The sequence below is a fragment of the Lissotriton helveticus genome, chromosome 7 (assembly GCF_964261635.1).
Source record: "Lissotriton helveticus chromosome 7, aLisHel1.1, whole genome shotgun sequence".
Classification (NCBI taxonomy): domain Eukaryota; kingdom Metazoa; phylum Chordata; class Amphibia; order Caudata; family Salamandridae; genus Lissotriton; species Lissotriton helveticus.
The window spans coordinates 450,411,315-450,435,222 of record NC_136068.1 but is presented as its reverse complement, the minus strand read 5'-3'; the positions used below and the strand labels follow the sequence as shown (position 1 = coordinate 450,435,222).

The window sequence follows — 23,908 nt, the reverse complement described above, 5'->3', positions numbered from 1 at the left end:
ATTGTATTGAAAGAAAAATTAACTGTGTCCACTTTTTACATTGAAAAACAGTGATATTGCAAAAGATATTTTACTGCATGAAAATATATTTGGTTCTTTAAAATAAATATACTAAAATGGAAACTTTTACAAACCATTGGTCTCGGATTTAGTCAATGAGTATGTGTAATCTTTTCTTGCCTGTGTGTGCAACAAATGATTAGCATGTAGTTTGCGTGCATGGAAAGGCACATGAATGCACTCCTGAGTGTGAAAGGCAGGTGAAAGTGCATTTGACAAAAAGTGGAAACCCCCAACACGTACACTTTTAATCGGAGCCTGGGTGAAAGATTCAGCACTGAATTGAAACGGGGTTACATGTGCAGGCAGACCCACTTTCGTATCTGCAGATTTTTTTAAGGAAAATCCACTTGTACGAGTTTTGCAGATTGGAGAAACCGTGAAACTGTCACCGATTTCCAGAAGTACTCCTGTGATGCTTTGTGAATCACAAACACGTAATTAAATGGGCCCAAAGTTCGCCTGGGAGAGTAGAGTTGCCACTTTCAGAGCGCGCTGTGTCCTTTCAGAGCCAGGGCTCACGGCACAGAGCCAGCAGTGCCCGCCCTGGCAGTGCCTGTCTTTGAGGGAACCCCTAGTCGCCCGGTTGCTCAGGTGCCACATTCCACTTGTCAGCCCCTGAGGGGTGTGTAGTTTATGGCGGAGTCCTCTCCCCTCGCCGCATCGTGCTGTTTATGTTTGATTTAGGCCCCATCATTACCCAATTAACACCTCTGCCAAGCGACGCGCTTCACGAGGCGCGCCCTTAGGGCACGTCCCCTCCGGCCCCCGCCCCCAGTGGTAGCAGGGGGGGCGGCCGGGCGGCCAATGACAGTCGGCCGCCTCCCCCTCTCTCAAGGATGGATCCCTTCCGGGTCGCGGGTGACGCGCATCCGGTTTGGGCGAGGGGCGGAGACCCCGGCCCTATGTAAGGTCAAGATCCCTTGACCGGGGTCTCTTTTCCCTTCGCCCCTGCTGGACTGTGTGGATCCCGCTGCTGACTCGTTGACTCCAGGCCTAGTCTTCTTTTAACTTTTCCCGCGTCTCCCGTTGGATTGTCGAGGGAGAGCGGCAACGAGAGAGGAGCTTGGTCGGAGGACTTCGGCTATCGAGGGAGTGCAGCGGTCGTTGGATCCGGCGTCGGGCGCGGAGCAGAGAGAGAAGGGTGCCGTGCACGTGGCAAGGTAAGGAGTCGGGTGCCTCTGGGGACCTCGCGGGCAGCCGTGGTTCACGGGCGGGGGGTGTGTGGAGGGTCGCTAACTTGAATTTTCAGCTCCGCTCTCGGGGTTGCGGCTGCACGTGGGGTTCCACACGGGGTGCGGGCTCCTGCCGGGCTGTGTGGACGGCGACTCGGGGGCACAGGGAGCGCAGGCGTTGGGGCTCCAGGCGCGCAGGTCGCTCAGCGGCATAAGTTAGGAGGGGTGAGAGTCAGGGAACGCCTGCAGCAGAGACGAGTCGGCCAGATTTGTTAAGCGAGATGGCCCCCAAGAAAGGAGGGCATAAGAGGAAGGGCACCGATCCGGAGCTGGCCCAGATTATGAAATTACTGTTGCGCAAACTGAGCAAAGACACCCCGGATAGCGGGTCGGGGAGCGAGGACAAACAGCCTGAGCCTGTGGTGGAGAGGCCACTCAGGGAAGGGGTAGCGCCGAGAGCGGCATTCCCCCCGCTGCGGAAGAAGGGGGGAACACCTAAGAGTAACAGGGCAGAGAAGGCCAGGAAGCGGGGGCAGACCCGCGTAGTGGAGGAGCAGGACGTGGGATCAGCAGGTCCCGTCCTCTGCCCCACCCCTATGAGCCCTGAAGTAGTCGTGGTCCCCACCTCAGTAACAGGGGCACCACAGTCCATTGTCCCCCCAGATCCGGTTGGGGCGCTGTTGACTGAAATCAGGTCGACACTGCAGACACTAGCCCCGGGTGGGGGCGCGCCGGTTCCGCCCCCGCCGCAGCCGATGGCCGCAGGGGCAGGAGTGCAAGACCCCGTTGAAAGTCTTCTAGCATCAGTGGCTACCCTGGTAGGGCAATTGTCGTCCGCTAGTAAAGGGGTGGATCCAGCAAGTGCAGGGGCGACAGCGCCATGGGCCCCGCAACAGGCAATAGATCAGGGGGCGCTGCAGACCATTCAGAAGCAGCTGGCGCAGGTAGCAGAATTGCGCAAGGCGACTCCAAGTGGAGCGAGTGGACCCTTATCCCAGGCAGCCACTCAGACGGCTGGATCCGTAGGAGGTAAGCTAGGTAACGGGGTTGGGGGGGCCAGCGAGGTTGGGGGATCCCTGGGAGGAATACAAGGGAACGTACTGTCCCAATCGGGAATGCTGGCCACTCATGTGTCCCCAGAAATGCGGGAAAAAATCTGGAAGGGCGCTTACATTGATATCTTCTCCCTGATCAGGCCCAATAGGAGGGATATAGACCTCAGGGAGAGAGAAGGCAAGGAGGGGTCCTTTAAAGAGAGGAGGCCCCGGGTGGAAGAGACTCTGACCAACTGGCTTTTTGGGTTCCATGTTTTCGTTTCAGTACTGTTGGAAAAGAGACAGGAGTTAGCTATCCCACTGGTATTTTATATGAATAAGATTGTGAAAGCGCATGCTACTCAAGGTAACTTAGTTTGGTTGAACTATGACAGGGATTTCCGCTGGGCCAAGGAGCAAAACCCAGGTATTGGATGGGACCAGGTGGAGGTGAATGCCTGGTTGGAAAGTACTAGCTGCAGGGAGCAGCCTGCCAGGCAGCCCTTTCGGACATCCCAGGGGGGCCCAGGGGAGAAAAGAGGAGTTTGTTGGACCTTTAATAGTAAAGCGTGCACCTACCCCCCCAGACAATGCAAGTTTAAACATGCCTGTTCCTTCTGCGGCCATCCCTCCCATCCTGAGTTCAAGTGCAACCAAAAAGCGAGAGAGCGGGGAGGCGGGGCAGCGACAAGAGATGTTAAACCCCCACAGGCCTGAACTGCCTACCCCCGTAGACATTGTACGTTTGACTTATTGGCTCGACCGGTACCCCGATAGGGGGGCGGCCTTGGTTCTGTTTCAGGGTTTTTCAGCTGGGTTCCGGATTCCTGCGGTGAATGTCCCCCCCGTTAGTCGGTGCAACAATCTGTTGTCAGCCAGGACTCTCCCGTCAGTAGTGATTACTAAAGTAGAGAAAGAGTGTGCGCTGGGCCGGGTAGCTGGACCTTTCCCTTCCCCCCCCCTTGAAAATTATGTGTGTTCACCTCTGGGAGTAGTGCCAAAAAAGGAGCCTGGGCAGTTCAGGATGATCCACAACTTGTCGGCGCCTAGGGGCTCCTCAGTGAACGACTCTATTGACCCGGCACTGTGTACAGTGACATACTCCTCATTTGATTCCGCTATTCAGAAGGTCAGGGAGCTAGGGCGAGGTGCCTTGTTGGCTAAAACGGACATAGAATCGGCCTTCCGCCTGCTGCCGGTGCACCCGGACGATTACCACTTGCTAGGCTTTCAGGTTCAACACCAGTTTTACTATGACAAATGCATGCCTATGGGATGCGCGGTATCTTGTAAATATTTCGAGACCTTCAGCTCCATGCTGCAGTGGGTTTTTTCGTACAGGTCGGGGTGCACTGATGTGGTGCACTACTTGGATGATTTCATGGTGATGGGCCCAGCTGGGTCTGGTAAGTGCGCGCAGGCGCTGGAGGAATTGGTGAACATGTTCCAGGAAATCGGGGTCCCCTTGGCTCCCAACAAGACGGTGGGCCCTGAGACTTGTATGTCCTTCTTGGGGATTGAAATTGATACTGTAGCTGGGGAGTGCAGACTACCCCGGGACAAGGTGGTGTCATTTTCCCGGGCAATTGAAGCGGCTTTAGCGGGCCCAAAGGTGTCACTACATCAGCTCCAAGTCCTGGTAGGGCAGTTGAATTTTGCACTTCGTATCATCCCAATGGGACGCCCCTTCTCCAGGTCCATCGCCCGCGCCATGGTGGGTCTTACCCAAAAGCACCACAGGGTGCGGTTACGGGCTAGTGTAAAGGAGGACCTGAGGGTTTGGCGTGGTTTCCTGGCGGATTTCAATGGGCGGGTGGTGTGGCCCGCCCCTCCGGTGACCAGCGCGGAGCTGGGCCTTGTTACAGACTCGGCAGGTAGCATTGGCTTTGGCGCCATCTTGGGTGCCGCTTGGTGCGGGGCGGTCTGGCCTCCCGCCTGGCACAAAAGTGGCCTGACAAGGAACATTGCCTTCCTGGAGCTCTTCCCCATTTGGGTGGCGGTGACTATCTGGGCTGATCACTTCAGGGATAGGGCGGTGACCTTCTGGTCAGACAACATGGCTGTGGTAGAGGTCATCAATAGGCAGGGAGCTACCTGCCCCCATGTGCTACGCTTGTTGAAATTGTTGGTCCTGGCGTGCTTGAAATTAAACTTAACCTTCAAGGCGGCGCATATACCAGGTATTGATAACCATGCAGCTGATGCTTTGTCTCGTTCCAAGTTGCAGGATTTCCGGAGGTTCCACCCACAGGCAGAGGAGCGAATGACGATATTCCCTACGTCACTGTGGACAATTGGAGCCCCGCTTTAGCGGGGCTGGTAGGTGCCTCCCTGAGTGATCGCACAAAACAGTCGTACCAACAGCAATTTAATGTGTACTTGGGTTTCGCCAAACAGTCAGGCTTTCCAAATGTTTTTTCTACAGAAGCAGTACATGGTTTCCTTCAAAGGCTAAGGGATCAGGGGAAGGCGGTGGCCTACGCAAGGGCAAATTTGTCGGCCATCGCCTTCTTTGCCAAGGTAGCAGGGGTGCGGGACCCTGGGTCTTCCTTCCTCATCAGAAAAGCACTGACCGGGTGGGCCAGACTGGAGGGACCAAGGCGGGACTGTCGTAGGCCACTGGATCTCCCTACCTTGTCGGAAATATTAAGGGTCTTACCTGCTGTGTGCGATTCTCCGTTCGAGGAGGTCTTACTGGGAGCAGCCTTCTGCTTAGCCTTCTATGGGGCCTTCCGCCTGAGCGAATTGGTAGGGTCCTCTAGATCTGACCATGGGGGGGCTTGCAGTTCCGGGACCTGGCCCTTTCCCCGGGGGGGTTAGTAGTGCTGCTCAGGCGTTCAAAAACGGACCAAGGGGGGAAGGGTGCCCCCGTACATCTCCGGCCCGCCCCGGGGGTGGCAGCATGCCCGGTAGCCCGGATGCTGGCTTACCTACCTCTGTGTCCCGAGGGTGGGGGCTCGGCCCTGTTCATACATGAGAATGGCCACTGTTTGTCACAGTTCCAATTTAAAGCGGTTTTCAGGCTTGCCCTGGGGGTACTGGGTCTGGGGTCTGCGGGGTTTTCTTCTCATTCCTTCAGGATAGGCGCCGCTACCTTAGCGGCAGGGGCGGGCCTTTCTCCCAGCGCTGTCAAGGGTGTTGGGCGCTGGGCATCGAGATGCTACAAAAGATACGTGAGGCCGGACTTGTTATGACCAGCCTTAGTCATCCCTTGTTTGTTGATGTCTAACGGTGTCCCCTTTCTCCTTCTGATTAGTATGCCCGAGTCGGTGGTCTGGGTCTTGGGGCACTTTTAACATTGAAAAACAGTGATATTGCAAAAGATATTTTACTGCATGAAAATATATTTGGTTCTTTAAAATAAATATACTAAAATGGAAACTTTTACAAACCATTGGTCTCGGATTTAGTCAATGAGTATGTGTAATCTTTTCTTGCCTGTGTGTGCAACAAATGATTAGCATGTAGTTTGCGTGCATGGAAAGGCACATGAATGCACTCCTGAGTGTGAAAGGCAGGTGAAAGTGCATTTGACAAAAAGTGGAAACCCCCAACACGTACACTTTTAATCGGAGTCTGGGTGAAAGATTCAGCACTGAATTGAAACGGGGTTACATGTGCAGGCAGACCCACATTCGTATCTGCAGATTTTTTTAAGGAAAATCCACTTGTACGAGTTTTGCAGATTGGAGAAACCGTGAAACTGTCACCGATTTCCAGAAGTACTCCTGTGATGCTTTGTGAATCACAAACACGTAATTAAATGGGCCCAAAGTTCGCCTGGGAGAGTAGAGTTGCCACTTTCAGAGCGCGCTGTGTCCTTTCAGAGCCAGGGCTCACGGCACAGAGCCAGCAGTGCCCGCCCTGGCAGTGCCTGTCTTTGAGGGAACCCCTAGTCGCCCGGTTGCTCAGGTGCCACATTCCACTTGTCAGCCCCTGAGGGGTGTGTAGTTTATGGCGGAGTCCTCTCCCCTGGCCTCATAGTGCTGTTTATGTTTGATTTAGGCCCCATCATTACCCAATTAACACCTCTGCAGAGGTCCCCCTCCGCCGCGGGCCAGGGTGCCTTGAGCCCCCTCAGATCTGCGGGATTTCTCACTGCTTTCCATGCGGGCCCGGCTTTGCTGTGGCAGCTGTCGGACACTTGGTGCCTCTAGGTTCGTGGGGGCGAGGCGGGCGTCGGGGGCTCTCCTCACCCTCACTCCTGGCCCCGCCCCTTCGCGTGACCCTCTTCTATAAAGCACCCCGCTTCCCCTGCCCCTCGTGACTGCTGACACCGCTGCTCGGCATTATGTACGTCAGTCCGTTTTTGGGGTACCCCGGGCCCCCACACTACAGTCATATGGTGTGTGCACCGCAGACAGGTAAGAGGGGGTGGGGTATTTGTGGTGGTTTGATGGCTAATGCAACCCCTCCCTCTAGAGGTTTGCATTTTGTATGCAAATAGGAAGGCGAAATCTTTTTAACAAAATGTGTGCCTGTTTGCTTCTGTCTGACTATCTTTTGACATTATTTCCCTCTGGTCTGTAAGTCTGTCCGTCTGAGGTATGGTTTTGTTTACACTTTTGTGTGTCTGCTTGTCTGTTTTCTTCCTGTTTATGTGTATATCCGTCTGTAAGTCTCTTCTTGTTTCTGACGTGTCTAAGCATGTTATATTACGTTCCAAATATTATGATATATAATGTTCTGTTGTATAGCACTAATACGTTAGCCAGAAAGCCACTGTGAACGTAAAATGTAGGTTCATGAGGTAGCTCAGTGTGTTAATGTGCCAACGGCCAGGATACGGGTATTCGTGACTTACTGGTCACAAGTTGTAATACAATAGTTTAGTGAGACCATTTGCGTAGGGCGATGATTTGTGTTTACGCTCACGTCATAGGTTCCATTCGCAATGGAACTGTCAGCGCACACGTCCAGTCCCCGTGACTCAGCTTAAACGGCTGCTGTGTTTACTGCAGACATGCGGGTGTCACCTGTAGGTCAACGGTTCTCGATAGAATTGGTCAGGGGATTAACGGGTCTGTTAGAGAGGTCTGGATGTAACCCGAAGGTTAGAAATGTAAACCCAAGCAGTCACAACAACCCAGCCTTTCATCCTTACGAGGTCGTTACAGTGAGTGCCATAGAACCGGGAGACAGCAACATCAAATCAGAGCGTCATAAGCCAAAACCAATATCAGGAAACGCTGTATATATGTTATATGTGGGATTGAAGTAATGCAGGGACGTTCAAGCGTATGTGCTCTAAGAGTAAACGGTACCAACAGCAGCTGAGCCACATGGGCTGTCACCCCTATGTGGACAATCCGATGATAATAATATATATGTTATTTGTCATATGTTGTAAGTGTAAAAACCAATACAAAATATTTTTTTTTAAAGTTTGTATGTTATGTCATGGATTATATGTTAGGTCATATGTGTTCTTATGTGGTAGGTTTCTGTTTTTTGTATGTCATGGCATGTAGCATTATATCGGCTTTTAATTGTGCTGCTTTGGAATGTGTTTTGGCTTAGAGAATTTCATTTTGTTTCCTTTCAATCATTTTACTGATATAAAAAGAAATATATGTAGACTATAACTTACATTAAAAAAACATACATGCCAAATGTGGCCGAAAAGAGACACCCATATTAGTAAACAGACCCTTTCCTTTCGTTATTTGAATAGTTTATGTGATGTTAGAATGTACGTGCCATGTAACGTCACTCATTTTTAAGATACGTTCCATGGTATACATTGTTATATTATGTGTTCTGATTGGTTAAGGCCCTGATGGGTAACCAAGAGTCTGAATGGTTTCCGGTTTTCTGGAGGTACAGGTGAGCCTTGAGATCTTCCAGACGGCAGGTAAGTTGGGTGTGGGGTGCGCTCTTCGGTGTGTCTGGCTGCAGGTTTCTTCTCCCGCCCTTCCCTGCTTCCCTCTTCTTCTTCCTTGTCTCTCCCCCTCCCTTTCTTTCTCGCTGCAGGGCTCTATATACTATACATACAGTCGGGGTGAGACTATATGTCTCACCCCGACTGTATGCCCGACCCGCACTTTCTCTCCTTCCCTCTTCCTCTCTGACTTTCTGCTGTCTCTCCTTCCCCCTCTGCCCTTCTATCTCTTTCTCGGTGCCGGGCCCTACCTATGTTTCTCACCCTGCTGTCTCATCGCCATGTCCTTTGTTTGTCTTTCTCTCGCTGCTTGCCCCTCAGTTCCCATTTCTCTCCCCATTCGTTCATGTCTTTGTTAGCTTCCCTTTCTCATTATTTGTGCCCCCTATTTCTCACGCGGTCCCTCTCTCTTTCTTCCTTCCTCTGCTTCACTCTACATGTCTAATCTTCTGTTCTCCCTTTGAAGTTCTCACCCCTCTCTCTTTCATCTCTTGTTCTCGCGCCCTCTCTCCCTCGTTCCCTCCCTGTGACGCTCACACTCTACCCTCTCTTGCAGGTCCTTCCCTGCGCAGGCAGTTCTCGGCTCAGGAGTGTCTTGGCTGCCCCGTGCCCTACCCCACACCGGCCCAGAGCTTCTACCCGCCCCACGCCTCGACGGCTCTGCGCCCCCTGCGGCCCGTCTCCAAGTCCCAGACTCGGGTCACCGCGACGCTGGAGAACAAGGCCCAGTGGGAGAAGTTCCTCGCCGTGGGCACTGAGATGATTCTAACTAAAGGTGGCAGGTGAGTGGCACTGTGCCCAGGTGCAGCGGTACCGGGGCTCATGGGTGATAGGTGCCCTCCGCTCACTTTTTATGGCTGTCTTATACCACCCTATTGTCGGCAAGGTGCAATTTTTCCTTTCTAGTACTGTGGTGATATCCTTACTATACTTGCAATTGTACTCCCTTCCCTGCTTTATGGTCTTGAATTTGTTGAGGGATACCGGCGAACCGGCCAATAGCGACGGGGAGACTGGGAAACCGGCCAATAGCGACGGGGAGACTGGGAAACCGGCGATAGGGAAATGGGGATAACTCTGGAGACGTCCAGGTCTATGAAAGATGGGAAGGTCTAGTGAAAATAGTAACGTGTTAGGTTAACAATTTTGCCACCAGCCCTGTTGGCACTGGGCTGCACTGAGCTATTAAAGGCGTCTGTACATTTCTCCCCACCTGGGGCTCAACTAGACCCGAACTTAGAGAGCTGGGGGCGGGGCCTAAGAGGTCAACCAATGGCTGCGAGGCTAGCACTTCAAACAATGGGACTGAGCTATCCTTGGACCCAATGGAAGTAAAAAGCAACAGTAACCTGGGCATTTTAAACATGTTGGTCAAACCCCCTGCCCCTGTGCAGGGGTGGGCCTGTGAGCTCCTGACTGGGTCCGGGGCATGGGGGCCCTTCAAGTTTCGTTACACCTGTGTAAGGATAGTGGATTTGACAACGTTTATAGGCTACTGACAGAGATCTTTAAAACGGTGAATGAATGATTTGACAGCTCAAAAGCAGGCTGTACAGATTTTGTTACAAAGCACTTTAGAAAAAGTTTTCGCAAAGTTGTTTCAAGGTAACTGCCTTTTTGGCAATAATCCCAAAATTCCTTCTGTGAAATAACAAGGAACCCATGAAATATTTTGAAGTCCATCTTTAGAAAGGCAGGGCTGCCTGACTGTTGAGCGAAGGTGGGTCTTCAGTCTGCTCAGCAGGACGTTGCAACATATGCTTGTGTGAGGTCACACATGTGCAGGTCTAAGATTATTGGGCCTCATTTATGAGAAATGACGCATCGCTGCGTGAAAGCAGCGATGCGTCACTTCTCAGTGCACAGTCCTTGCGACATTCCTGATGCGTCATATTTAATGTATGACGCATCATGTCGCAAGGAGTTACAGATACGTCAGTATTTCTGACGTATCTGTAAGCGCAAAAGTGACGCATTGTTGGAGTGTGTCACAAAAGTGACGCAACTCCAGCAATGCGTCCTTTCACATGGGGCAAGCCCCACCTGAAAGGGCCTGCGTCAGTCTTACGCCTGCTGTGAGGCAGGCGCAAGATTTTGACGCAACGGCATCCTAAAAGTGACGCAGTGAAATCTCATAGATTTCACTGCGTCACTTCTACGACCCTTCTTTGCGTCAATACGCCCCCCTTGCATACATTATACCTGGCGCAGGTATAATGTGTCGCAGAGGTTTACAAAGTGACGCATCTACCTAGATGCGTCACTTTGTAAATATGGTGCAACAAGGTGCATTTTTTACGCCACTGGTCACAAAAAGTGACGCACCGGCGGCGTAAAAGTGACGCAAGGCCTCATAAATGAGGCCCATTGAGTTTAGTGGGTGGGAGCATCTGGTTTTAGGATGTGTGACCTGCATGTTACGGCTTTGATTCCTAATGCTTCTTCTATTCCTCCTGCAACTGAATAAGTGGGTGCCACTCGGGTGGCAATATTAATGCCTGTTAAGTAATCTGCCAAGAATGTTCGCCATCCAAAATCAAGACCAAATAGCATCCCACTTTGATCAGTTCTCATATGTGATGACTGAGCTACTTCCATTCAGGGAGTCACCAGGCCTAAAGAACTCGGAAAAAAGTAAGTTATCTTGAAATAACTTTGCAACCAATGGCATGCAGTGAAATCAAGGATTCTTCCAATTTCCTGAACACATAGAATATGTGACTGATGAGCAATGTCCTTCAAAAATGCCACTAGAACAAAAACAGGAATCATGCCTCCTAAAAGCACATATTATAAAACAGGCTTTCATTTCTGTGCCGAAGCCCAACACAAAGTGTCAAAGCCACTAAGATATCAAAGTAGTTATTAAACCTTGCAGGGGTGATGTGCATTACACAATGCAACATTTAATCTCTTTATCTCACAGCAGAAACAGGCCAAATTCTCGCAAAGAATTTGGGAGGGGGAGCAGTGATTTTTGCACTGCACAGAATGGTGAGATTGGAGATTGCCTGGAATAGAGCCATTGATGGGTTGGAGGCCTGAGAAAAGGAATTTGAAATAAAATAGGTCTAATAGCAGGAAGAGGCAATTTGTAATACCTGAGTAGTTGACACGTGTAGCTATTCAAAGTATGGGGTATGTGCATGTAGATACACGTTTCATTTTGCTAAATGCCTAACTTTATATTTTACATACAAAGGTGGAGGGGTTGTAGCCCTGTTTCTCTTCCCCTGACTTCAGGCAGGTATGCCTAAACTACTTCCTGCCTGTCATATGCACTAAAGAACAAGACTTTGCTGTTGATTAGACCATCCTTGGTGTGTGGTTCATCACTATATGACCCAGGCTGGCAGGTTCAAGGGACCAGGTGCAAAGACAGATGGCAAACTAAGGGCCTGGTATAGAGTTGGGCAGAGCTTGATCGCCACCATCATTCTGCAGTGCTCACGCTTCATCAAACTCGCTGTTCCGCTGCTCTGTTTAGAGTTGGCGGTCAGCCATATATACACTGGTGGCGCTACTGGTGTAAACCTCTGACCAGGTGGCCCATCTGCCAAGGAGCTGCCAAGTCACAATGATGGTAATGCCACCATTCTGAGGGCGAGGCTACCCTCACCCATTTCCCCTAGCCTGAGGCACGGTGGATAGAGACAGCGAATATGCAGAACGGGCCCACATGTCGGGGTGGGGGGGAGACCCCTGTGCATTAGGCCTCCGGTGTTTTGTAGTGACATAACAAACTACCACTTTGAGAGTTTATTGTCCTACCACAAAGAAGATTGCCGAGTGGGTCATTTAAAAATAGTGCCTGTCAATAAGCCTGCAGTGTCTGAAGATGCCCTTCTAATGAAAACCTATAAAGAAAAGGTTCACACAAGGTACAGATTGATTTGCATGATTAAATATATGAATTTTTAACATACTTGTTTTATGTTAAAAGCTAAAGGACAGATTTACTAACTTTTCATGCAACGCAGTTCAGGGACCAAAGTTGCTGTGCTACGTTATGTGAGAGAGCAGAACTACGCCATGTCTATTAAGATATGGCACTGTTTTTCTCTCACCCCGCGCTGGCATACTTTATGCTGCCTTGCGCAATGCACACATCCTAGCACCACGATGCCAGGCTGTATGTGTGTGTGATGGTAAGCACAGGTTATGGATTGAAAAAGGACTGGTGCAGCACAAAAAGTATACTTTGATACTTTTCCCACTTTGGTCATTTGCTGTAGGTGCACACAGGCAAAGTTGGAGATTTGTGGTGACTTTTTAAAGTTTAGGACAACAACACTTCCCGTGTGTGCCATGTATTAATAATTACCATAAGCAGTACGATAATTATTAATACACGGCACACAAGGGAAATGTTGTTGTCCTAAGTTGTAACTACCCGGTCCTTTCTGGCCTCACTGGGATAACTCTCTGCTTTTTGAGGACTTTTTAAAGTTGCCATGCTGTTATGCCTGTCTCGAGGAAGTTTAAGTTTTCGACACAAATCTCTGTCTACCAATGTTACTAGAGATTTGCAACACCACCCGTGGGTTGTTACACGGAAACACCTGTGTGAAACCCATAGTACGCCCTCGAGTGCAAAATGCTACTTTGCATTACTTTAGCCAACTTTCCCACACAAATCATGATTTGTGTTTGTAAGTAAATTCCACAATACTTTGCGCTGGATTCGAGTAATTTTTTTGACACAAATCAAGTTCAAAGTGCTAGTATATCTGGGCCTAAATCTCTTTCTACATTTTGTGACACCCTTTCTTACTGTGCATGCTATATATTTTTTAAATATTGACTTGTGCAGTCAAAGTGCTTTCAGTCACTGGATAAGACCTCGTAGCACTAGCTTAACCTAGCACAAACCAGCTGAAGAATTGTGTGTGTGTACTGGAAGCTGCAGAAGCACGGGCTAGGACACTCGAGGGGGCTGGGAAGGGATGTTGCAGACGCCCTTTTAGCCCAATGGTCGTTGTGACCTGCTTCCCACATGCCAGGCACATGACCCACAATTACCCGTAAGCAGACCATGTGGCTTTGAGAGGTCAATGTACAGTCCAATAGTGTGAACCACTTGGCACTAGACCTCTACCATATATATTGTGTTGAACCCTCTAATATAAGAACCAACAGTGGGAATTTGTGTGAATCCATGGATGCTAAGGCCTTTTCCATCCTTGTCATGTAATTTCCATTGAAATGAATGGGCACTCCATGACGAGTTACCCTTGTCATTAGCATCCAAGTGGTTAAATGCGCCTGTTAGTCTTGAGAAGGCTTTTGTATGAGATCAAGAGAGTATGGCACCAGTGCCTCAAGATCAGCCAAGTACGCACTTATTAGCATTGAGAAGGATCTATAGTGTGAAACTGTGATTCCAACAATTGTTTTACACACAGTTTTTAGTAGGCTGCTATGGTATACAGAATGAGGCAGTCGTGACTCCCGGCCAGTTTCAGACATGCATTGCTGTAATGCAGTACTATCAATTTATAGTATTGACAGTGTGACACCTCTAACGCAAGGATGTCATATACATACTGTATGTTCTCGATGAGAAAATCATCACAGACAGTTGCTTGTGCTCCATCCACCAATTCATCACATACCATGGACAAGCACTCACTCTTGGTGTCATTATCGCTCGGGCTGCTTGAGGGGGGCTTAAACAGTGCCATGGACTATGTGGTCTCCAACCAATTCCCTCTTGCAAACAGAGAGCTTGCCTAACTGATATCATGCATCCTGTTTAGACCACTGTCTTTTGGACTCCAGCCCCTCTCATGATGGATTGAGGACTTCCTAGGGTCTAGCGTGTTAGACCAATCCCAGCATTGGACACTCATGTTCCACTCTCAATTAATTAGGTCCTCTCTCCTCTCTCTGAAATTTCCAATTGGATGCGCTAACAATGTCATTCAATGGTTCTCCTCCTACCTTTGCAAATGACACCGGTTTGTTCACATGGGCACCCCCAAGTTCCAGAAGATACCTATCACCTGTGAAGTACTGTTCCATGTCATCTTCAACCTCTACATGGAGCCCCTTGAGGCTCTACTCAATGATACCAACATTCAAACTCACCAACATGCTGATGCACACATTTATTTCTCATGTGCTCCAGACCTCCATCACCTCAAACATTGCCTGTACCCCATGCAGACCTGGATGTCCACCACCTACCTGAAGCTCAACCCAACCAAGACAGAATTCATGTTATTTGCCAAGAAGAAGCATGCTATAGTACAAACCTTCCTCAAGGGCATGAACCTTCATGGCTTCGAGCCCCAATTTTTACCCAGTGCCAAGTCACTCGGATTCACCCCAGACACCAACCTCGCCACCAAGGAGCACATGGCCAAGAAAACAAAGATGGCCTTGTAGCAGCACTCTATACTGGAAACAAGTGAAAATGTTCCTCCCAGAAAACAATGTTAGAACGGCTGCTCAAGAACTCTTGCTCTTGTATCTTTATGGTGGAAACGTCCACTTCATGGCCCCCCAAACTCCACACTGGCCTCCCCCATAAGGAGACCCTACTAAAGCATGTCTCATCCAGGGAATCAAGAGATATTGTCACATTCCTCCATTCTACTGGAAAATCACTAGCACCACCTGCTAGTCTGCACCATCTTCAAATCCAGCAGCATCATTTACAAATCTATAACACTGCACCACTGCCTATCTGAATGACAAGCTCACCATCTGTGGTTGCTCTCCAGCACCCCCCATTCAGGGGACTATAAAACTGGAGATAATATTTGTGTAAACAATATTAAAGAAAGGTTAACGTGTGATGATAGCCATTGCCCTCAGCTGGGTGTCTTTACCTTATTCTTCACCAGAGATATAAAACATGACCGAAATAAAGATGTCCTAGATATTGAGCCTTGTCTCCGGCTATTGCAGGCATGATGCCTTGATCCCAAATGTCCTGTCAGGCATCCTCTAATGGAGGACTAGTCAGAGCCCACCAGTAACAATGGCAACAAATGGGGTAGTGATCTTCCAGTCAATATGAGAAGAAAGAGGCTAAGACGTGGTAATGAACAGAGCTCAATTCTAAAACACGTAGACCTGAGTCCTAGCTTTCCTTCTCAACTCAGCATTATCCGCCAGAATAATCTCTGCATACCTGGGCCTTCTTCCTTCCACTTATCTCCTCCATCATCCCTCTAGACCAAGCAATATGGAACAGAAAATGATCAGTCCTCTGCTGCTCTCTTTGTTCAATGCCAGGACGCCCTTTTCCTTTCCTTTTCCGAGCTGCTTCTAGACCTCTCTCATGACCGTTGTGCTTTTCCCTTCATGCTGTCTGCTTGCTATTGAGTTCAGGCACTGTCTGCCATCATCTACCTAATTGTGACCTCCATGAAGTGGGCTACCCAAAGGTCAAAAATAGGTCAAAAAGATAATCTCATGATCATTTACCTTGGGATGGACCCTTATTGCTAACAACTATCCGTTTGCATGCATCAAAATATATTTTATCTTTTCCACCACACCCATGGCTGTGTGATTAGAGGTTTTATTATCAGTCAATGACCACATTGCCTCAATGGAATCAAACCCATCTCCTCTTATGCAGCAAATCCTGCTAGTAGCATGTGTTTGTCTCAGAGATTAGGCCATGCACATGTAAGTACACACAGTCAGTAGAGTGAACCTGCCAATGGCGTATTAAACCAGCTATAGTTCACTTAATAGCTCAATCTGTTACTTGGATAAGTGTTGTAATTGTAGAGCTAATACATGCCAACGAGCACTGAACTCCCAGAATGTGTGCATATCTATACTACTATTATAAAGGAAGAACTTTGCACCTTTGAGGCGGGTAAACTCGGGAACCACAGCGCCAATCCACACACCCGATACACCGTTGGAATCGTCAGGGTGTGTAGATGGTTATAGGCTATATACATTTAAAAAAAAAAACGTTATTTAAAAAATTAACATTAAAAAAAAAAGTAGTCCCTTCGAAGTAGCGCCGGCCGCGACCTGCGTGCTGACGTCAGGAGCGCGGGGAGAAGCGGCGTCCAGGAACGCGAGGAGGTGCGGTGGACATGGCGCGGGGAAGGAGCGGTGACGAATGGCGGAATGGCGGTGAGGACCGGCGGACAGGCGGGAGGAGCGGTAAGCGACGAGGAGCGGCGGAGCGGTGAAATGAGGAGCGCGGGGAAGGAGCGGCGGCTGAGGTAAGGCTCCGGGCAGGCGGGGGTCGGGCAGGCGGGGGTCGGGGCATGCGGGGGATGGGGCAGGCGGGGGCCCGGGCTGCTTGACAATGTCGGGGCGGGCGGGGGGCCGGGCTGCTGCACAATGTGCGGTGAAATGAGGAGCGCGGGGGAGGAGCGGCGGCTGAGGTAAGGCTCCGGGCAGGCTGGGGTCGGGGCAGGCGGGGGCCCGGGCTGCTTGACAATGTCGGGGCGGGCGGGGGGCCGGGCTGCTGCACAATGTCGGGGCGGGCGGGGGTCGGGGAAGCCTGATTGCTCCCGGACAAGGTCGGGACGGGCTGCTAGTTTTTGCCTAAACCAATCTGAGCTCGTCCAGTCACTTTTGTGACCCACTCACCCGAGCCAAGGACTAGTTATTAGCAATATGTGCTCTTTGAGAGCATGAACATATTTTTTAGCCAGGATTATTTTTTTGTATTGATCAGGACAGCTCCTCAACAATGTTTTAGAAAAAAGACCTCAAAATAAGCATTCACAAAGCCGAAAGGATGGCAGGCTAATACCAGATCTATTGGCTTTGCTAGTGCTTATAGGATATTGGTAAGTAGCTTGCTTTGACTGATGTATCTGTTAAGTGAAGTTCACTTTGTTTGTTTGTGATGGTAACAAACTTCCTTGGCAAGCAGCATTGTCTTTACCAGGGATGAGGGCACAAGACAGACCATATAAAATATTTTACTTAGTCATAAGATCCTTGTTTTGGGTAAAATCATGAGTAAGATGTTGAGGATTCTATTTTAATTACTGGTTCTTGGAATTTAAGAGTCGGGATCCAGAGCACTTAACGTTTCCAGAGACACCCTCATAATAGTAAATCTTCCTTCCTAGTTAGTAAGCTACAATAGGCACTTTAGACAATGAGAACCTCCTTTACATGGTGCTGAAATGTTATAGTGCTGTTGACCTGCATCAAGGCACTTGTATTTCTGTATGTGCATTAAAACGCTGTGGAATGTGCCCATAAATGTTTCCTGAGGCAAGCATGCATTCCTAAATCAGGCTGCATAACCAGGTCTGTAGTAATTATATAGCTCTTCAATCCCTGGCGGCACAGCACTCAGGATAATGTGCTGCATGGCTAATCACTTATAAGGTCCCAAAGGCGAGACCTATTGGCTATACCAATGCTTGTTTCACTGGAAACCTTCACCATAAAAGAAAGGTGGTGATTCAGTGCAAGTACTACACCATGAGAAGCTAGCTCTGAAACAGATTCTATGAGTAGAAAATAGCCATTTTGTACAGCTGGTCACCTGTACCTCACAACTAGTCCTAGACAGAGCTTGCAGAATTTCACTAAGTGAATTCTGCAGAATTTCACTAAGTGAATTCTGCCGAGTTACTGAAAAAGGCAGCAAAATTCCATGGAGTTCTGCGAGCCAGTTGTGCATATTTATTATCTACTAGCAGCCCGTCCCGACCTTGTCCGGAAGCATTCAGGCTTCCCCTACCCCTGCCTCCCCGACATTGCCCAGCAGCCCGTGCCCCTGCCCGTCCCGTCCCCCGCCTACCCCGACTCCCTTGTAGTCTGTTGTGTTGTAACTCCCCGTTCCCCGCCTGGCCCGACACCCGCCTGCCCCACATTAACTCCCCGTCCCCCGCCTGGCCCGACACCTGCCTGCCCCGACATTAACTCCCCGTCCCCCGCCTGGCCCGACACCCGCCTGCCCCAACATTGTCCCCAGAGCCTTACCTCATCCGCCGCTCCTCAGTTCACCGCTCCTGGTCGCTCTGCTCCTCACCGCCTGTCTGCCGCCGCTCCTCCCCCGCGCCATGTCCGCCTCTCTGCTGCTCGCACCGCAGCTGGCCTGTCCGCAGCTTCTCATGTCACCGCTCCTCCCCCGCGCCATGTCCGCCGCTCCTAGGACGCCGCTCCTCCCCGTGCTCCTGACGTGAGCACGCACGTCGTGGCCGGCGCTACTTTGGAGGGACTACTTTTTTTTTTAATATACATTTTTTAAATAACGTTTATTTTTTATATTTATATCGCCTATAACCATCTACACACCCTGACGATTTCAACAGTGTATCAGGTGTGTAGATTGGCGCCGTGGTTCCCGAGTTTACCCGCCTCAAAGCCTGAAAGTTCTTACTTTATTATAGTAGTGATAGAGCGCGCGAGGTCACCCGACCAATAATTTCGCCGCTTCCGGCTTCGGGCCCATATATTTCAATTCACCATATACATTGATCAGGTGACTTCACGCTCTACTACCAATTTGTGTGAATTTCCCCACTGTTATTCCTCAGCGTACCCGACTTACCATCCACCGACACGGGTACCTATGACCACAATGGATCAGGGAGCTAGCTGTAAAAGGAAAGGCAGCAAAATACCAACCCAAATAACATTCAAAATCCTTGTAAAATGACCACGGACAACTGGAAGTTTTAAAGTCTTTATCTAATTTAGTAAAATTCGGAAAACATCAAATTCACAGTAAGTAAGCAATGGATAATCAGAATAACATAGAGAACGTAGCTAAATAGCAAATAAGTCAGGGCAACCATTTAAAATCTAAGGGAATCAGGACACAGTTCGAATGAAGGATCAGGAATTTAGAACGTTTAAGATGAATCACTAGAGATGGGACAGACTTCGATTAGGACTGGTATTCCAGAATTATCTCAGAACAATGAGACAGGAGTTCGGGACATTTATACAACTAGGAGAGTCTATGGAGAGAGACACGCTATGATTTAAGGCAAAAGTTCTTTAGACAGTTTAAGTAAGGACGTTCTAGACCATATCAGGAAATGACAAACTGCAATGCAAAATATGATTTTTAACAGGTAGGGTAACATGGGAACACGTTATGAAAATATGCAATGACTTTACGTTTCAATGGTTGCGGCAAAAGCATGGAAAATTAACATGTGCAAAGGTATGTCTTTATTAAAGCAAAAGACAGAAAAATAGAAAGGTGCAAGTTTTAAAGATTTCAGAGCAATATTTACCTAGACTGGTGTGGAAACCAAACCCTGGCCACGGGTCAGTTAAGGACAGGAAACCCTCAAGGAAGGATACCCCTCAATGGACAGCAGGTGCAGAATGGACACCCAGGACAGGACAGGAAACCCTCAGATTAGGAATCAGGACAGGACCTCAGGACAGGACCCTCAGGACAGGACCAGCACCCGCAGTTCGGTAGCAACGCCTGCGCTCCACCCTCTCTGCAGCTATCGATCAAGCCCCGATTGGGTCAGCGAACTCCCAGCAAAGTGCTCCGCCAGCACTTTTAAGGTTCAGTAAAACCTTAGTCTATGGTCAATTTCGGACAGAGTGCTCCGCAGCTCTCTGTATCTTCAGTCACCTATTGAGTGCGTTGGGTCAGTGACAGGTCAGCTAAACCAGACAAGTCGGACAATTTCCCTAGGTGAACCCAGGGTAGATATACTGTTTTGGGGCGGTGTACCACCCCCCAATGTTGCAAAGTGTCAGAATCCCTCAATTTGGATTGGTCCTAAGGTAGGCTTTGGGTAACACACCAATCAGAACAGACTATTTGGAGGCCTTATTTACATCTCTGGGCACCGCCTAGCAAGATTGGGGTTCCCATGAGAAAATCGCGCAGAATACAGTGAAAGAATACATTTTAGCAACATAATGGAACAATATCATGATGCTGCGGGGCGAAGGTACAGCTTCCCAGGGAGGCTCTGGTATCAACCTTCTTTGGCCTCCGTTCAATGCCATCATGGCTCCTGGCGAGTCTGCGCACAAGTACCCTCCAAGATGGACTCCCCAGCCCAGCACCCCTCCGAGTTGAGGATACATGAAAAGTAAGCGAAAACAAATTAAAACATAGAAGTGACGATACGAAAACACATCATTGGTTTTGTACTTTGAACTTATCATTATAAAAATATACTATGCAGTTTACGGGTTAGCAACATATACACTGGCACAAGAGCGACTGCACGAGCAGTACCACGTTATTACCAAAGCTATGTATTACGCATGCGCATCTTTTCCCTCCAAACCTGCGAATACGTCAGGTCACGTGAGTGTGACTGACGCATGCGCAGAAGCTATTTCAAAGCGGCGGCCATTTTATAGACTCGAATTAATTGTATTAGAAATACACATGTGCAAGCTTCATCTATTACGTTCATACATGAAATAAAGATTAGTAAGACGTACAATTTATTAATTGATTACACATGAGCGAGGTTCATGACTAAAGCAAGTCGCGATGCGAAGCTTTGCTTCATCAATCCCCTCTTTGATGATATTTACTATCATCACAAAGATAATGGAACCAGATGCCAACTTCTCACACTTTATACAACTCTATTTCTTCCAGCAAACGATTCAGCTTCTCTTTCTCATTTTTGGTAGGGTGAGAATTCCTCACCCTTTTGTATATCTGATTATTCATTTCCTCTAATTCAAGTTCATCCACACTTCGTTTCACTCCTCTGGCATTCACTTGATGCTTTCTGGTGTGTTTACGGCATTTGCAACAGACAAATATGAAGAATAGGATAAGACCTATAATTCCAATTGGCATCAGTACCTTGAACAATAAGCTTTTACCTAAGCTAGCAAGCCAATGACCTACATTTGAGAGACCATCTACCAGTCTCTTCCAGGCACTGTCAACCTCGAGTGGTTTGAGTTCCTTTTCCAAATTAGCAATGTTTTTCACGTATCTTTTGAGCTGCACACTTTTGTCCGGAATATAAGTGCAACAATGTTGCGCCTTCAACATCCGGCAGACTCCGCCCTCTTTTGCTAATAAGGTGTCAAGAGCAAGTCTGTTCTGCAGAACCATTGATCTGATCGCAACCATTTCGGTATTGACCAGCAGAAATCCATGAGCTGTGTCAGTAGACAACACATCTACTATTGTAGACAATTTGCAAATTCTGTGAGTGTTCAGAACCACTCCCACTCCAGGTATCAGTGCACTGAAAATACTACCCATTATTTCACCTACGCTTTCTCTTTTACTACGCACTAAGCCATTAGTATTTTCACTGCTTCCAGCAACTTCATTCACATGGTATATTTTCGGGAAGACAATGCCAAAATAGCAGCTTCCATACCAGTGATCCGGCAATTTGAAATAAGCCTTGTCCCCGCAAATATAATAAATTCCAGGAAACACAGGCTCTGACCCATTTTTGAAACCCCATCCTCCAATTACCTTGTAATTATGTTCACATTCACTGGAACCAATGAAAATGTTATTATAGTAGCTAGTCTTCTCGCGGTGAAGACATAGCTTTCCTTTCTTTTCAAAATCCAGCAACAGAGCAGGTCCCGCCCCACCATTTGAGGTGCCTTCCATGTTCTCCGCCCATTTTGGCCTTTTCTGTTTTTCGTCATCTGCCTTTCTTTGTATTTTTATTCTCCTCTTCTCTGCCATGTTCAGGAACATCTTTTCCTGCTCACGCAAAGAACAGGTCAAGTTATCTCTGTGTGCGTCACCTATGTCGATATTACCTATAGTCAGGAAGTATTCGCCCATATAGCGAGTAACATCACTTTTGGTATGTACAGGATTCAAGTTCCCACGTATAGGAAGTTCAGAAAAGATCACGTCATTGTTAGAGTAATAGTACTGTAACGGTCCTCTTTTGTAAAATAAGCTTGCTAAAATGCTACAGGATATTCCATATGTCAGGGGCAGGTGATGGTATGTCACGCCTTCAGCTACAGAGGTAGGTAGCTTCATGCAGACATAGCAATCTTCAATTTCCATAGTCTCTACATAGTGTATCAACAAGTTTGCGAAAACATTTAAATGTGTCCCGTTTTTAACTCCATGATAATATAGTCCTCCCTCATCTGATGCTTCTAAGTCTCGTTTTGTTTGTTTCAGTGCTCTCTCATGGCTTGCTACACTCTGTGTTGTCAGCTCCTCACTGTCAGTATTTACAATTTCAGTAGGGTAAATATTAGTATTTTTGCTCACTGCAAAGGGAATGAACACTGTTAGTCCTATCCAAACTAATATCAGTATAACTATACTACATACACATACCTTGCAGCATGTTTTGCAACAACTGCGACTAGGTCTACCATTCACGCTTGAATCAGACATTTTGGCTCAGAAGAAGTTTCTCGACCCCTCTTTGTGTATTCACACGAGTAGCTTACTTTGTGCAAATTCACGGTGGCTCGTCTTCTTCTTCGGCAGAGTACTCAGCGACTGGTTCTCCGTCGCTCTCGTCAGTTATATCAAGGTCTTCAAATTCCTCCAAAACGAGCGTCCATTCAGGAGACTTGTACTTTTTGTTTTGTTTCTTTATTCGATCACTCCTTCTTTTGGAGGTACCTTCTTGTTGCTCTGCTATGCGAGCACTTCTCCTTTCTTCTGCACGTTTTTCTTCCACCGTTTTTATCCTTAGCCTCAATTTCTTTACGAAGCCAGGCTCAATGTGCTTTCTTTTCTTAAGTCTTTTAGTTGGCACTTGGACTTCGTTTTCTTCTCTTGCCCTCTTGTTTTCATTCGTTTGTGGCAATTCTGCTTCAGTTTCTCCCTTTTCTATCTGACTAGTTCCAGGGCTAGCATCTATTTCTTCTGCCTGGTTACTATTCTGGCCTTGTTCAGGACAGTTTTGTGTTTGCTTTTCAAATGTCTCTGTTTCTGTTTCCTGAACACGTTCTTCTAATCCTATCTGATCCTGTTCGAGCACTTCGATCTCTTGATTTTCTTCTGCTCGAACTATTATTCTATGTCTAGTCTGTCCCTTCTCGACATCAGGAGTCAGTGGAGGAGTATCAATCACTTGTTCTGTCCCTGTCTGACCTTCTCCTTCCTCAGTTTTGATGTGAATCTCAAGAGCCTGAGGTTCTTCGCCTGTGCCTTGCTTTTCCTCTCTAGTCCACTCTCTACCTTCCCAAAGTCGCTCTCTTGTTCTGATGGGGTCTTCGGTGAGATCAATCAATGGTATCCACTCCTCTGGCCATATGCTCGGCAGCTCGTCTTCAGCTACTTCTGGCTCAACTTCTTGGACCCCTTCAGCAGGCTGGACTCTTGGTAGTTCGTCAACAACTATTCCTGGGCCAACGTCTGCTGATCCCGCAGCTTGACTGGTACTGGGCTGTACGTCGTCAGCTACTTCTGGTCTGGCTCCTGCAGAGTCCACTGCTGGACGCCCTTCTTCTTCAGGCTCCTCGTCTGGTAATACCTTCTGGGTGTGGCTGGCGTGTATCCAATGTGGAACCCCTGCACACTTTACTGCTGTGGTTGTTACCAGGATCACCTGACGCTTCTCTCCCCACCTTGGTTCCAGGCAGTTCTTCCGAGTATGCTTCTTTATCTTGACCCAGTCTCCAGGGACCAGTCTATGGAGAGGAGTCGTTGGATTGAGGATGGCGTCTTCTCCGATCTGGCGAGAGATAGAACGCACTTGGTCACCTAATCTCTTGCAGTATTCAAGCACTAAATCATCAGTAATACTCAACAGTTTGCTTCCTGGTACCCATGCTTGTCTCATCACTCTTCCCATCAGGATTTCATGGGGACTTAGGCCTGTCTTGCAGTCAGGAACACTTCGGAGTCTCAT

At 48.4% G+C, this 23,908-nt stretch overlaps 1 protein-coding gene across 1 annotated transcript in view; it reads left to right on the top strand.

Annotated features, from left to right (window-relative positions):
• The first annotated feature begins 1,516 nt into the window (after window positions 1-1,516).
• The window catches only part of LOC144769112 (uncharacterized), a 145,339-nt gene continuing 122,947 nt past the window's right edge, over window positions 1,517-23,908 (top strand). The window contains exons 1-3 of the mRNA XM_078653115.1: window positions 1,517-2,264; window positions 2,556-2,730; window positions 8,510-8,932. Coding sequence (XP_078509241.1) covers window positions 1,517-2,264; window positions 2,556-2,730; window positions 8,510-8,932 — 1,346 coding nt within the window. The remainder of the gene's footprint in view (window positions 2,265-2,555; window positions 2,731-8,509; window positions 8,933-23,908) is intronic.